Genomic DNA, 15,502 nt, shown 5'->3' on the forward strand with positions numbered 1-15,502 from the left:
TATACCCGTCAATACGTTTGCAACAGTTCGGTGGATATCGAAGCATTTTGCGTTTCTGAAATCGACGGAACTGGACATCACACAAAAATGGGGAGGACTAAATTCTATTCGGCCATTTTTATAACCTGCTTACCAGTAATGTTCGATATGCTACAATAATTATTTTTACAATAATTCAGACACACAATTTCTGAATACGGATTTTGGAACCATTGTTCAAACTGCAGGTGTTTATTCAAGATTTTTTAGGCTAATCTAAGTGAAGAAAAATTTAATCAATATTCATTCGTGGTTTTTAGTGAAACTTTAGTGAGACTTTATTGAACTGTTCCAGTCTGTTCTTTTAATTGAGATTGTTGTAAACGTAGGGGCAGAATTTTTCAGTTTCTTCCTTTTTGGATCAATTTTTCGAGGAATTCTCTGTGAAAGAACAGAAACGCATACTATAGCAGTTACAATAATTTATTTTACACAGAATTACATGTCTCTTGTAACGCTTCCCTTTACACAAATATACAGAACATGTGTGCGTCAATTATTGCATGGTCCCTGCTTTTGCAAGAACAGAATGTCTCATATTTTACAAGGTACTGATAAACTTTGATAGATATAACAATTTGAAATGTCTTTTAACACTGTTGCGACCGATGGTGATTAAATTTCCATATCATCCCAAAAACAATTATAAAAAATTAGGTTATTAACCACCTACAATTGTTTTATTCTATTGAAAAGTGTTTCAAGCTTTTCTTCAACACTGTCGGCCATTTTAGCATAGAAGAAGCGGGAAATGTTTTAAATTTAAAATACTTTACTGCTAATAAGTAAAAATAGTGGGCTATTTATTAACATAATCTCAGAATAATAATGATATTACTGATGTGTAATCTTCCATCGGTGATTACCTCGTCTGTATTCGTAAAGCGGTCGCGAAAGTGTTATAATGTACTCTCTGTAAGAAATATCGAACAACTTTAATTTCATCGAACACTATCGTTAAATTTTTGCGATTCAATGGTACGCAAGTCTCATGCATAAAATTATTTACACTAATCAATCGGAACACAATCGTTTCATGCTATTTAACAGTTTTTACATTGTCACCGAAATCTCTAAAGAACAGTCGATTCGACGCTTCATTTTTTATACATGAACTTCTCTCTGGCAGTTTTCCTTTTGTTTTCGGTTTCGTGAACGTATTTCTTCAGCGATAAATAATATACAATTACATCTTCGATTTATGAACGCGATAGAAAGACTCGTAGTGCCAAGTTCGGTACACTGTATAATTATAGCGGCGTTAAAACTGCGTCAGTGTTAAGTCGCGAAAATAAAATAGAAAATTATGTAGAAAAGTATAGAAACAGGTTTTGTACGATTTTTAACAAGTTGTCTGCCTAGTGAATAATTGCAAGTCTTATCGTTAACATGACTTCAACTCGCTGTAACATGTAGCATTTGTAAAATTGTAGACTTATTAACGAAAACAGACGTTATTCACTGTAAAATCGAACAATTTTTACTTTCAACTTGGTGGCATTTGTTTGCGATAGTCGTTTTGAGAAATTGGAGGACGTCAGTTAACAAATTGCGGATTTTATACACTTATGGCAATGTGGATTGTTTAAAATGTGGCGTTTAGCAAAATTTGATATGGTTTTTATCAGATTTGTACCTTGGTGGTACTTAATAGGGTGGATTTATGTTGATTGCAGGCTTTGTAAATTAGATCGTAAAAATTTATGCTTGCATAGATATCCGCAATTTAGAATGACGTCAGGGAGCCAACGGAACCACTATGGCAGTCAACGTGTTAAGCGAATCTGTTGAGAAATGAGAAGACACGGGTGTCGAAGATTTCTCAAACGCTTTTGGCATTTCTCTGGATACCAGCGGAAGGTTTAGGCTTTTCCGATTCTTGTGCTTCCCCTTTGACAGTAAATGTAACATAATATTTCTTTGTGCGGTCCAGTCTTTCAGCTGGAAGAGCTATTATTTGCTTCTCCTCCCCGTGCGTTACTTCCACCTGCAGAAACAGCAACGATTAATCTCTGTCCTGTTAATAAGTCCTTTTCCAAAATATTCGAATCATCATTTGAATTGTCATTTCACTGCGAAATGATTAAGAATTACCGTCATTTGGCCCTTTCCACGGCTCTCTATCTTCGGAAGAAGATCTGCTGGTTCTTGGCCGCCTCCACCTACTGCAATTATAATCTACAATCACAATAGGGTAACTGACTCCTTTTGAAGATCGTCTTTATCGAATTCCCCTTTTCAGAACTCCACTTCCTTGTTCAACATTCGAGCTACCACGTTCTATCTTTCAAAGATTTAGAATTCGAGAATATTGGACGTGGAATTCTGAAATTCATTTGTCGCTAAATATACTGCAATCACATACGATATGTGTACGCGGGGAAAGAAGTGTAAGCGCTTGTTGCGTGATGACAGCGATGTGTTTTCTGGGTACACTGTTTCGCTTCTGTGCAGAAGTCTGGGGTGGCTGGTCTTCGTTGAAGTTTTCTCAGTTGGTCGTACAGAAAACTTTCGAAATGTCTGTTAAAAAATATTCATTATACTCCGTTTCCATTTATAAGAATATTGGTTAGTCAACAATTTCATAAATTATGATTGTATATCAAATAACCTGAAGGTTAGGGGTTGGTCGTATTTTGCCACGCCGAGGGTTGGTCCAGACATTCCTGCTTTGTGAAAGGCATCGACCTAATACACAATAAAATTGATTGTACATATCCAGCATAGAATACTAAAAAAACATAGACAGAAATATTTACTTGTCTCTTAACCAGAACATGCTCATTCGCTCTCCCATGTCGTATCTGTAGCCTCTTCAGCTCCATCAACTGGAAAAAGATCTTTCTCTCCAGATGATATCGTCGCAGACTGATCTGCACGTCCCTCGTGATGGTCTCCATGTTCAGAGCCTGTTGTTTATCACTGACAGGACAACATTTCATGATCCTCCTTCTTGGTATCCTCGATACTCTTGGACTAGGTTCGATTCCGCTGTCTCTGCCACCACTGTCGCGACGCTGTTTCCCTTGTAATCGACTCGTTCTACTTTCTTCAGGACTTCGTATCCTTGTCACGCGTGTACGGGTGCTGGATTGCACCTAGTCATGACGAAAATAATTTATTACCATTCTATTCAAATTGAAGAAAATTAATCCTTTAGTACCATCTTCATTTCAGTAATTGTAATAATTGTTTCTCACTTGAGGCAAACTGTCAGCATCCTCAGTCCTGCCGTCAAGACCCACCCGAGACGTCTCCTCCTCACTCGTGCTAGGCAGAACCCTCACTATTCCTATCTCGTTATCCTCTTCAAGTTCCGTCTCATGCTCATCATCCTCCCCAATCGCGTCTCTGAGCTCTTTCGCAATTTCTTCGTCCTCGTCATCCCATTCTGGACTTTCGATCACTGCGACTATGGCGCTTCTATCGGGAGACCGTTCCTCCGAGCTTTCAAACAAACATTTCTTCGACCTCGAAGACGATCTTCCGGTAGTTCTTGCTTTTCCAGTTGATGGTCTCGATCGTCTCGTCTGAGCCGACTTCGGAGAACTCGAGGAACTTTCATCGATGTATCGAAAGCTTTCTTTTTCTGAGCAAAAAGAAAGTTTCTTAAGAAAATGTAACCATAATTATTAAAATAATATATTTATTTGTATGTGTATATAAATATTATCTCAATGCTCACCTGCACCTAACGCATCTTCGATAGACAGCTTCTTGCTCTTCTTAGCCTCCTCAGTCTCCTTCGCCTGATCCTCCAAATTCGATTTCGTCGGCGACGACACCTCAACTGCTTCCTCTTCGCCAGACAGCTTTCTTTTCGTAGCAACAGGCGTGTCGACGCTCAACGATCGATCATCAGCTTCTTCCATCAACGCTGAATCTCTCGATGCCGAAGAAAACTCCACAGACTTCCCTCTCGCTGAATCCGCTTGCTCTTTATCGTCCGGGGACTCTTTCCTCGAATCCGCCATCAAAAGAACGTCAGTTTCTTTCGTCGGACTCTCAGCAGTCCTCGTCTCCGTTTTTGGCAACTGCGAAGCTTCCTCTGCAGCCTCTTGACTGGTTTTATCCGACGACGACTTGGACAAAGTCTTTTTCGACTCCCGCTTTTTGAACTCTCTCCTCTTGCGACTGCTCTTTTGCGGACTTCCGCTTTCGCTCGACCGTCTCGAAGAAGATTTCGATTTTCTTTCGTCAACAGAAGGTCTCCTCTTCACACTATCTCTTCTAGCTTTCGATTTACTTCCGGTCTCATCGACTGTCGATTTCTTCTCTTCATCGTCCGATGGTGGAATATCTTCTACAGCTGTCCTTGGCGTGGAGTCTCCTTTTTGTGAATCTCTCGTGAGACTTTCAGATCTACTTGTCTGCTCAGATTCTTCATGTTCATCCTTCGATGTCCTACCAGATGCGTCTGTTTTCTCATCCACGGATTTAGGCGTCGTTCCCTCGGATTTATCCTCTTCATGCGAATCCAGCGTGGGACTTTCCGCCTCGGCTGTCGTGTGTGCGTCTAACCTGCCTAGAAAGAGAACTCTACAGAAAGTTTACACAGAAGTGCCTTAAGATATGCAAATTTTTCGTCATTCGTGGCATAAATGAGGTCAGATAGTGCAGCTGAAAGTAATACAAAAATCAAGAATTCGAAGAAAATCAAGTCTTACCTATCACAACTCCGTCCTGATCTTTACTTTCTTCTTTTCCTTCGGTTGATGGCTTATCCTGATCACCGTCGTCCTTTTTAGCCCCACCATCTTTCACTTGGTCCTCATCCCTGCTTTTCCTCCTCTCACTCTCTCGCTGCGTTTTCTCCTGTGTGATCTGCTGCCTCATCTCTTCCACGTCCTTCTTCAAACTAGCTGCCTTAGTCACAAGACTGCTACCAGACTCACTACTGTGGTCCACAATGTCATCCACCTTGCTAGCTATAGATCCACTCTCTCTAGACACTTCCTCCGTCTCGATTATCTCCGTTCTTAATCTATCATCAAAAGTAACCTCCTTGGAAGTCTCTAGTACAGATTTAGGCGTGTCCGGAGGCTGATCCTTGTGTACCATAGCAGTCACCACAACACGTTCAACAGTCTCCTGACTGGTACTATCGGTTATGTCCCTGCGGTATCGACTTTCGATAATTTTCTCGTGGCCTTCCTTGTCCTCATCGATCGAAGTCCTCGGTGTGGCTGCCTCGCGAGACTCGGAGTCTTTCAAACCTTTATCAGAGGATTGCATCCGATCAGTCGTGCTATCACCATTGTTGGACGTCTTCGACTTGCTGGAGTTTAATTTTCTTCTCGTGCTCCTATGAGTTTTTGTGAACTTCGTCTCCTTTGAGCTTTCCTTGGGTGTTTTTGATCTTCTCCCGGATACAACCTTCTCGCATTTCTTTTCCAGAGATCGTTTCACGACGACCACCTCCAGACTGTCGTCGCTCACTGTCTCTTCCTCGTCGTCCTCTTTTCTTGACTCTTCTTTGTCCCCGTTGCTTTTGTCCGTTTTGCTGTCTTCCTTTCGCTTTCCAGATCTTTTCTTAGCCTGATCACCGACGGGTTCACAGCTCTCCGAGTCTATGGAGGACTCGCTGGAGTCGTGTTTCGATTTGGCAGACCGCTTTTTACTGCGTCTTCTTCTTGTCTTCTGATCCGTGTCGTCTTCGTCGTAGCTGGGACAAGAGGATATAGATAATTGAGAAACTAAATTATTATGAGATTTTTTAGGGAGAATGTGTAAAGGAAATTTGCTACCGCGCCGATTCGCTGCGAGCTCTCCTCTGATCTCTTTTCGATGACGTTTTTGATAGCCTAACCTCCTCCTCGCTGAAGCTGCGACTGTCCTGGCGAACTAGCTTCCGCAAATTCCCTCTTCGACGCGTTCTCTTCTCGATCCACCGTTCCTCATAATACAGATCCGGAAGTTTGTGGCTACGACCTCGTCTATGAGGACTGCTCTCGGAATCGGTGCTGCTGTCCACGTGTCTCATTTGCAATCTTGCTGCAAACACTGTGCAAATTACAAGTTTAGAGTCTAGACACCCAGAAAAATTTTTATGATACACTAAAATTCACAGTATATGTAATTTCCTTCCTGGATTATATAAGCATCTCATAAAAAACTGCATCAGTGATAAATTATTTCTATGAATAAGCTAAAATGTAGAAGAAACAGTGTACTCTCACAGTATTGAAAAGAGCCTAAGTCACAAGTGCATGTACCTAACCTGACCTTTATTCGGTACAGTCTTCTGCATCTTGAGCTGATGTGCAGTGGTTCCCCCGTGCATCTGGATCAGCTTAGCACAGTCCCTGTGTCCTCTGTAAAGCGCAGCATCCAAAGCAGTCATCAAGTTCCCTTTGCTGGTTCGAAGGACTGCATTGATCCTTGCACCATTGTCCAAAAGGACTTTGCAGCAATCTAGATGTCCATGTAGAGCAGCCACGTGCAACGGAGTCTTCCCATCGTGTGTGGCCACGTCCAAAGTACCAGGGCGCTTTTTTGCTAGCCATTTTATCAGCTCGATTCTACCGGAAGCTACCGCTTCGTGAGCAACACCTGTTCCTCTCACTGTCCTCGCATATAGGGAGCCGCCATGTTGCGCTAAGATCTTCAGGGTCTCGAGTTGCCCCTTGGCTGCAGCGCAAAGCGCTGGTCTGGAATTCATTGTTATTTAGTTAGGCTTCGGATTGATCGTTTCTTCTTGAAATATTTTCACTGCTCTACTCACGTTCTACCCTTCCGATCCTGTCGATTCGGGTCAGCCCCCAACTTCAGGATCAAAGCTGTGGCATCAGCATGGCCGAGGGTGGCTGCATAGTGCAACGCCGAGCAGCCATTGTCGTCGACATGATCGGGATGAGCACCGCACAAGTTCACCAGAGTTTCCACGCACCTGGCGTGTCCTCTGGAGGCAGCACAATGCAGAGCCGTGAGCCCATCTTTGTCTGCAGCTCCTGAGGCAGCTGTACCACCGGCTCTATATTTTAATCATTGTACTTAGAGCACATCAATTCTCAGGCTGCACAGGGCAAAATTAATGTCACCTTACACTTGAAATGTTTAAGCATCTAAAAAGAACGATTTTATGGAATAAAAATTTACCTAGCCAATGCTAAGACAGCTTCGACGCTACCAGCGCTCGCAGCCCACAGGATCGGCTGTCTCCCGTCCTCATCTTTCGCATTCACGTCAGCTCCAAACTCCAAAAGGGTTTGGAGAACTTTCAGACCAACTTTCTTAGGTACAGACAACTCGGCAGTAGCCGCTGCACCACAGCACTGGGCTGCATAGTGAAGCGGAGATCCTCCACGCAGATCAGGAGTCGAAGGACGAGCTCCTGCTGCCAACACCAGGCGGACGCATTCTGCTTCGCCGCATACTACATGCAGTTAAAAACGAATTTATTTTATCAAATACTATTTTTAAAAATTAGTACGACCATATGTTGCGTGACAATAGGTCTTCATTGCCAATCAAAGCCTCTAACATTTCCCGCAAGACTTTATTTTTGAGAAAGAGATCTTGCAAAGCTCGCGTAATACGCAAACGATACTGTGTTTAGACTGATAAGAGGACATGAATTATTTATTGTCATGTTGCAATGCGCAAGGAAACGAAAGGTCATGGCGATGTTAAAAGAACTTTCCGCGGCGACGCAATAATGAAAATCTCGCGTGCAATCCACGCCGTCATTAATTTATTCAAGAACGCATAAACAATTGCTCGTTTCGAATTTCCTGTTCCGATGTAGCTGGCGCTACTACTCGAACATTAGCAATCTAAAAATATCTACGAACAAATCGTAAAACAATCCTCTGAAATCCTCGTAAAAATTCAACAAAGTACACGGTCGGTAATCCGACATAAAATCAGCATGTAAAGCATCTCGAAAAGTCCTCTGACATTCATGAAATCATGAATGTCGCAGCACACGCGACGGCCCGGTTATGAATGCCATAGTAAAGTCACCGTGGCTGCTTCCGAGGTGTTAATGGGCTGACACAGATGTTGCAAAGTTTAATCTTTTAATCGGTGAAGGCGAAGTAGGTTGATGCCACTCGGAATCGAGCCACGAGACACTGTCATTTCGTATTTAGATCACGAAGAGAGACCCCGTTAGACCTCGAGGATCGTCGAGGTAGCAATCAACCGGGGGCAGAAGCGAAACTTTCCTAGAAGAAACTGCTTTCGTCGAATTGTTTGCGTCCTCGCAGGGGAATTACGCAGATACGACTCGAGATACGAAGTTTTTCTTCATCGTAGAACCCGTCGAATCTCGGCAATTGCTGTGGCTCGCAATAAATCTCCGGTCATTTGAATACATCAAGGACGACTATGGTCAATCTCGAGGATTATCTCGGCATGGGTCTCGCGTGTTCTCCGGCGAACCGGAATGTCGTCACCGAAACTGACCCACTAACCTTACTTGACCAATACCACACCCACCCCCAACGGTTTCGCCAACGGAGATCCGTAGAAAAGATACGCCCCGTAATTCACGGTTTCCTTTGATTTTAAACAATCCCCCGGGCTCGCAATTTGACCTTTCCACAGTAGCTTAACGTTTGCTAGCTCCTCCGCGTAACCACCTCTCTCTGTACGCTAATTTTTTTCACTTATTTACATAATGATGTCATGATCCTTGACTGAACTCGACTGTAAAATCGCTATCGTTACAGTCTATAGTTCTGGAGAACTGCTCGGCGATTTTAACGTGTTGACTGCAACACCGGTATCCATAAAATAGTCACATAAACTTTGAATAGCTTATTTAACCCTTTCCTCTGAGCTATCGTACAAATTTGTTCCCGACGACTTCCTATCATTTCAAGAATAGGCAGTTCCTTGAGCGATACTAATTTTAAAAAATTTCTTTTAGTAATTATTAGACTACAAATTTTTTACTGACGGCAATATTTTTACCGTTTCAATAACAAAAACTTAGGTACCATTTCGGCTGATTCGATAGTTCTAGTGTTATATATTCTTTTTTGATATAGAACAGTAATTGAGAATCAACTAATAGGCTTTCGGTAATGGGGAATATCGATCGGAAGATTGTGAAACGAGTGAAAGGAAAATACCAGTGGCCCAGTGAAGAACACTGTGTCCCTCCAAGTCCTTAGCGTTCACGTCGGCACCATTCGCTAGCAGGACAGCTACCAATTGTGTGTCGCCGGCGATGACTGCCAAATGAAGTGGCGTGTGTCCTTCGGCGTCGGGTGCATTTACCAGTTCTGGTGCCGTCGCTGCGACGGCACCTCCGGTTCCAGCGTCCATGCAATAATGCAAAGCACTCCTCAGTGTCCGATCCCTGTAGCCTATCGTTTCTTTCTGATCCTTCAGCAACCTTAGAACCCTTGCTCTATCGCCCTGCTGGCAAGCGTGCATCAACGGCGTCGCGCCGATCTGCAACACTCTGCAACAGTTAACAACCCCTTTGCATCTCTGCCCCTTTGAACAGTTTGCGCATCAACTTCATCGAAGAGAATCCTTCAATTTCGGTCGCAAAAGAAGTTAAGCCTACAGATATGTACAATTCTATATTTTACATCAAGAAAACGATGTTCAAGACACCGGTTTCGGGAAAGTTATGGTTCTTGCAGCAAAAGTGATTAGTTTCGCTGAAGTTTTAGGCTAGAGTTTTTCCGCGCGTGAAAATTGGTTAACTAGGTAAGAGAACAGAGAAACCGTCTCTAAACAAAGGCCGAAGAAATGCATATCGATCGAAGGGGTGGGTAAGTGTACCTGTAAGGCCTTTTTTTCTGATGATCCTGATACCGTATGGCGCTTGGTGCATCACGCGACCACTGAGCAGTCCCAGGTGTTTTCTGCTTCTGTCGATGGTTCCTGTATGGTGTCAGCGGGGGCAGAGACACATCGGCCACACTTTCCTGCTGTTTCGGTTTTGGCTTCTCCTGGACCTTCAACGGGATTGGCGGAGTCTTAGTGTCCATGCCCGTCTCTGGCACCGGTTCGAAACTAGCCTGATCTCGCGTGGTAGCATCTTTCGCCCTGTCGACGGATCGAACTCATCGCGCCGAAGAGTTTGCGGTGTCACGCCGTTCACTGTGGTACAGCAGTGCTTTGGAAAACAATACAAATCCGGTGTCAATATTTCTCATTTATTGTATAACCAAATCTCCTTTCGTATCGCTTCATAAAAGAATTAAAAATTGATGTTCAGAAAAGCAAATATCGGTAACGTGATCTAAGAATTTCATTTCAGATTAGAACGTAAAAGAATATGTCTAAGCTTCCTTTTGGTACAGTACAACTGCTGAAACTAAAGAGTAAATTCATGAAGGTCCGCAGTCCAATTACGATCCTCAAAAATTAGTCTGAGGCCAGCTGCAACTCCAGAGCTGGAGTCTATCAAGTTGGATCTTTCCGCAATTCTTTGTCTGCCGTGCAATTCCCCGGCTATCCGTTTCCACTGTCTGAGCGAAACGGCTTCAACTACTGTTAGCAGGAGTAAACACAGCCGCTGCGTGACTGAGAATGAACAGCCGACAGCCACACACCAATAATGATCACCGATGTAGAAATGGCAGGTGTTTGTGCTCGCCCGCAGTGATACGGCAACGGTAATAATTCGGTAATGACAGTGCCGCAAATGCGACAAATGAACGATGGTGATAAAGAAAAAAAAGGGCGTCGTGCAGATTTTTTGCTGATCCCGGGAACAAGAGAAAGAGAGAGAGAAGGCGGTTATCGATCCAGGGCTGGCCAGTTTTCTAATAAACCTCATTCTATAGGACGATGTAAAGAATAGTTTGGTTAATAATTGACTGACAGACACCGAGACCTCGTTCCCTCAAGAAGGCCTGACACGATCGCAGATCCTATCAGGAACTTATCACTAAACTCGACCCGAATTTAAAGCTCGGTTACTGTCCACGTGGTGGACTGACCAGGTCACTCGCTGCCATAGAAACCCAACGCCACAACACCTATCACCCGTAAGGGAAACTATTATGCTAGATTTCACGGCAAGGTCACGACATGACGAATTTTACCATTTCTTCCTTGCTATCCTGCTCGGCGGATGTGCCAGTCCAAAAATGTACCAGAAGTTTATTTTCTATATCATTTTATCAAGAACAGGAAGTGTATCAAAAATACGTAGCTGATTATATAGTGTACGTCGCTCATGTTCCCATTGAATCATCAATCTTCAAACACTAAACGCACTGTTGGACAATGAAGAGCTGCAGTAGCAATTTATGCTTCGTAAAGCATGATAAGACGTAAGAGAAGAAGCGAATATGCTAGAAGGTGCAGCTGCTCATTCGTCTCAGTTGCTTTAATTGCTCGGAGGCCTAGTTATCGCGAGAGAACTGGTTACTACGCGGAACTAGTCGAATCGACAAAGATTAAAAATTAACCAGCTCATACCATTAATTATCACCCGAGCACATGAATATTCCTTACTCATTTATTACATACTTAAAGAAAAATTATGTTACGATTATCAGTAGACTCTGTGGATCTTTATACAAAATAAAAAATGTTTGTATTAATTGCAAAAAAGCAGGAGCCAAATAGAACTTTCATTCTCCTTTTAATAATCTTCATAAGCTTAGACCAATACGAGGAAATACGAGGAACCTAATTCTGTCGCTCTGCAACGCGTTGCAACGGTGCAATTCAACCAAACTTTACTGCATTGCAATGGTTCTAAAGCTGTGGAACGCTGGAAGAAGCGAGGTGCATCCGAAAGTTGGGCGTTCGACTGCCGAGTATGTGCCCGGAAAATAGAGCGATATGAATCGATTAATTTCCAAGGGAAAAGAAGTTTGATAAGAAATTAACACTGGACAGCCCTGCACGCCACTGGCGTGGTAGCACTAACCGATATTGCTTCCATCGACTGTCGACGAGTGTCCTTGAAGCTACCTATGAAGTAACTCCTCGATTCCAGGTAGATTAGGAGAATGAAAAATCCCAATCATATTATCAGCGATAGCGACTGCACCTGGTTGCAATTTATAATAGCTGTTAAAGCACTTCCCATTTCGCTTGCTTCGTGAATAGTTCGTTAATAGTTCCGGGTTTGTTTAAACAAATAATTGTCATGGTCCAATTTATGGAAACTGAAATCGAATAAGGGAAACCGAAAATTGATTTATTAAGCAATCTACATTTTTATAAGCTGCATACTTGTATACTGTATAATTCTAAAATTACTGAGACGTGACTTTTTGTATATGTAGTTCCTGCTCGCTGAAATTGAAGCAGGTTTTAATTTTGCATAAACATCGATTTAGTTATACTAAATAATATAAATGACAGCTCTCTGGAACAAATCGAACGATCGATTCCCGTGAACGATAACAGTTGACAGTGACAGACCAGTTCCGTCAGGCAATGTCGAGGACGCGAAGCGCAAAAATCCGGCATGTGTGTCATCGGAGCAATTTTCCCCGCAATTCGAACGGTGTTACTGCCGTTCTTAAACAGCAGTATCTACGTTCTTAGGCTTGTTTCTCGTCACGTGTCACGCTATCGTGGAACCAGACTTCAAGTCAGTTTATAATGTGTGCAACAGTACGTGAGAATCGATAGCGGTTTTGAAGTTACGATCTATCCCTTCTAGATTCTGTTTCGCACTGACGCGATTCTTGCCCGTATAATTCTTTTCGCGAAAACTACGCGTGGAACGTTTACAGGCCACGAACTCGTAAAATGCTCGTTTATTTAAAAAACCATCGAATTCAGCATTACGCGTGTTGCACAACATTCTTAACCGCGCGTCTCGAGCGCTGGAACTCGTGACGAATAATAATTATCGTCACGATCGTATACTTTTTGTGCAACTGCGTGGCCGGTAATTGTAACATATCGATTTTTAAAAATGGCTGGACGCATGCGACACCAGCGAAACAGTGTGTGAATAAATTGATTTTTTGTTAGACGAATAATTGAACGTGATTGGCACGAAGTCGCAAACTTCCGTTCTACGATTGCATTCTTTTCTCTCAGCAACGATTTCTATTTCTTTGCCGGTCAACAACGAAAATAATCTGGAATTTTAATGCAACTTTTATAAAAACCAGGAGAAGATTTCTTATGGTACAACTAAAGTAGAGAGTCATTAAAATTTGCAGTCTGGTTGTGAGGATTTTTTCTCCTTCCGCATCGCAACGGGTTAATAAAATGTAATTTTTTATGAGCGGTTTAGAATTCTGCGTGAGGGAGCCATGAGGGAGGAAAGGAATGCAGGTGGAATCGATAAGAAAGTCCATACCGCAAGTAAACGCATTCGAAATTCCAAGAATGTTACGGGCCAAGTGTTGAATCAGAGTGGCCGACCCTAACAAAGTGGCGCACGTTTAATGATATATATACACACGTACAACGAACCCACGTGCACGTGTTGCCTTAACGCGGCGATGACTGAAAATCGTTATTTCGTTGATTCACCGTGCCGCACGTCGATCGTTATTGCTCCGTTAATAATTCGCGTAGGCCGTTCGCTCTTCGTGATGGCGCGTCGTTAATATTTAATGATAACATCTCCAGTTTCATGTAAGATTACGTGCGGCAACACCGTGAGAACGCTCGATTCATCGTGTCTATTGGGGACTGAATCGATGATCCATCTACCGATTACCGATCGGCTCACGGTAGCGAACGTTTGTCTATCTGCACCGTTTGGCAGCGAGAGAATACTATTCTACTTTGTCGTGGCGAACGAAGATTAATGAAAATTAATAGAAATTTATTTGAACGTTTATTTAAGATTTCCCGTCGCGGAAAATTGACCAGCTACAGATTGCTATCTGCCACTGATTGATGATAGTCGGTTCCGCTTATCACGGTTCAATGGAATACGTATGGATCTTTGAAGAAATTGATAGCAACATAGTTTGTCACGGGAAGAGAATAAAAACTGGATTGCGTTCGGTGATAGGAGCATGTAGAACATTAATATTTATGGGACGTAATACCGTGTTTATAGCGGGTGCTTTAGGTGCATGCGATGCATATGAAGCATGTGTCTCCTCTTATCTGGTGCAATTTCGCAGTTAATTGGTCGGTGCGATGGTAACGACCCTGCGATCCATTCATAAGCGGCTGTACAATTTATTCGAAATGTTTTTGAATTTGTAATAACATTACGTAAAAATTATGTATTCATTAGATAAATATGTAAAATACATTTTACATTGTCTGAGGCAATGTTTAAACAATTTCTAATTTCCTCATACACAGTCCGCCTCTTTCAATATTTTTCATTCAATCTCCCAACAAATTTCACTTGCGTCGAAATGAAAGAATTCTCTGGTAGAAAAATCATTTGTGATGCATGCCAGCTGTACATTATTAAAGGGTGAAACAGAAGAGAAAAATGAAGTGTCGAACAGTGCGTTCGAGTACTTTTATTAGTCATGAATGTTGTGCTCTTTGAAGTGAATCATAATTTCTTAATGTGTTACACACGTGCGCTTTCGATTACAAATACCAGCTGTTCAACGTGGTGGATGTCGTATGTTGAGGGAAGTTGTTTGACGTGAAGCTTACTTTCCGGGGAATGGTACCGGTAACTTTTGAAATTTTTCCATCGCGATGTATGTCTTCGGATGTGTTTAGAACACTGAATGAAGCTTCCACGAGGTTCCCTCGAGCTGGAGATTGTGAACCGCACCACGCGAGGGTGGGACGCGCACTGGCAACCCTCCGACACTGTGACCAGTTAATGTAAGGGTTGCTTGGATACCATTGTCTCAGTGACGTATCAATAGAAACTGAAAACGCACATTTTTGTATCGGTGCCTAAAAATCATTCATCTTCAGAAATTACTACAAAACCAGCCCCTAAAATGAATCTATTTCTATTCCTTAAATGATAAAACATATTACAACTTGATAACAATTATACTGAGACTAAATTCGAACAGTGAAGAAAGTGTTTAACTATTAACAAAGTAAAAAAGCCTTTCTCTTGTATTTAGATAAATCCATTTAATATAATAAAATTAATACAAAATTGTTAGATCTCCGGTGAGTTCATTCGGATTTAATAATATTTTCTTTGCAATAAACTTGTGACTTCATTTGATAAGAGAAAGTGTATAAAATATAATTGTTATGTTCGGGACAAATGGAATGTAAATTTCAATAATTTTAATAATTAGAAATCGTATAATAAATAATTCTATAAATGAATGATGTGTACACACACGGATTGCGAGTGCAAGTGAATTGCCGATTTTGAAAACAGTATTACAACTGGGGGTATAGCTCAGTGGTAGAGCATTCGACTGCAGATCGAGAGGTCCCCGGTTCAAACCCGGGTGCCCCCTGAATTTCTTTTTCTATCCGAAAACAGTAAAATTTTATGACATTCTTTTTTATTACATTATTCCATAAATTAATAATATATTAATAATAATTTCAGAATATATTCATGCGTTACTAATGATCGCTTTTTATGTCAAAGTAAGCTCTGTGATAAATGTAA

General features: G+C 42.1%; 1 protein-coding gene and 1 non-coding gene across 5 annotated transcripts; one reads left to right on the plus strand and one right to left on the minus strand.

Moving 5' to 3' along the window:
- Positions 1-255: 255 nt before the first annotated feature.
- Positions 256-14,712, minus strand: LOC143213819 (uncharacterized). 4 transcript variants are annotated; one of them, XM_076434117.1, is made up of 15 exons: positions 14,563-14,712; positions 9,784-10,120; positions 9,120-9,454; positions 7,138-7,414; positions 6,764-7,012; positions 6,265-6,689; positions 5,787-6,042; positions 4,707-5,704; positions 3,725-4,564; positions 3,240-3,628; positions 2,799-3,137; positions 2,651-2,727; positions 2,405-2,559; positions 2,134-2,204; positions 256-2,026 (listed from the first exon to the last, which is right to left on the minus strand). In XM_076434117.1, the coding sequence occupies exons 2-15, from the start codon at positions 9,990-9,992 to the stop codon at positions 1,862-1,864; spliced, it is 4,785 nt and encodes a 1,594-aa protein (XP_076290232.1). In that variant the 5' UTR covers positions 9,993-10,120; positions 14,563-14,712; the 3' UTR covers positions 256-1,861. The 4 variants fall into 4 exon arrangements, with proteins under 4 accessions (XP_076290232.1, XP_076290233.1, XP_076290231.1 ...); XM_076434118.1 differs by having other exon boundaries at positions 14,504-14,712; XM_076434116.1 differs by having other exon boundaries at positions 9,784-14,712.
- Positions 14,713-15,272: 560 nt separating this feature from the next.
- Trnac-gca (transfer RNA cysteine (anticodon GCA)) lies at positions 15,273-15,344 on the plus strand. The gene has a single exon. It is a non-coding gene; the product is annotated as a tRNA-Cys (tRNA).
- Positions 15,345-15,502: the final 158 nt, after the last annotated feature.

Source organism: Lasioglossum baleicum, chromosome 11 (assembly GCF_051020765.1).
Source record: "Lasioglossum baleicum chromosome 11, iyLasBale1, whole genome shotgun sequence".
In the NCBI taxonomy this organism is placed as follows: Eukaryota; Metazoa; Arthropoda; class Insecta; order Hymenoptera; family Halictidae; genus Lasioglossum; species Lasioglossum baleicum.

Excerpts from the sequence above, each read along its gene's own strand:
- LOC143213819 (XM_076434117.1), bottom strand. The coding sequence starts at position 9,992 with ATGGACACTAAGACTCCGCCAATCCCGTTGAAGGTCCAGGAGAAGCCA. Across the intron at positions 6,690-6,763 it reads CAGGATCGGAAGGGTAGAAC|ACCAGCGCTTTGCGCTGCAG; the intron begins GTGAGTAGAGCA and ends AATGAATTCCAG. Across the intron at positions 3,138-3,239 it reads ATGCTGACAGTTTGCCTCAA|GTGCAATCCAGCACCCGTAC; the intron begins GTGAGAAACAAT and ends CGTCATGACTAG.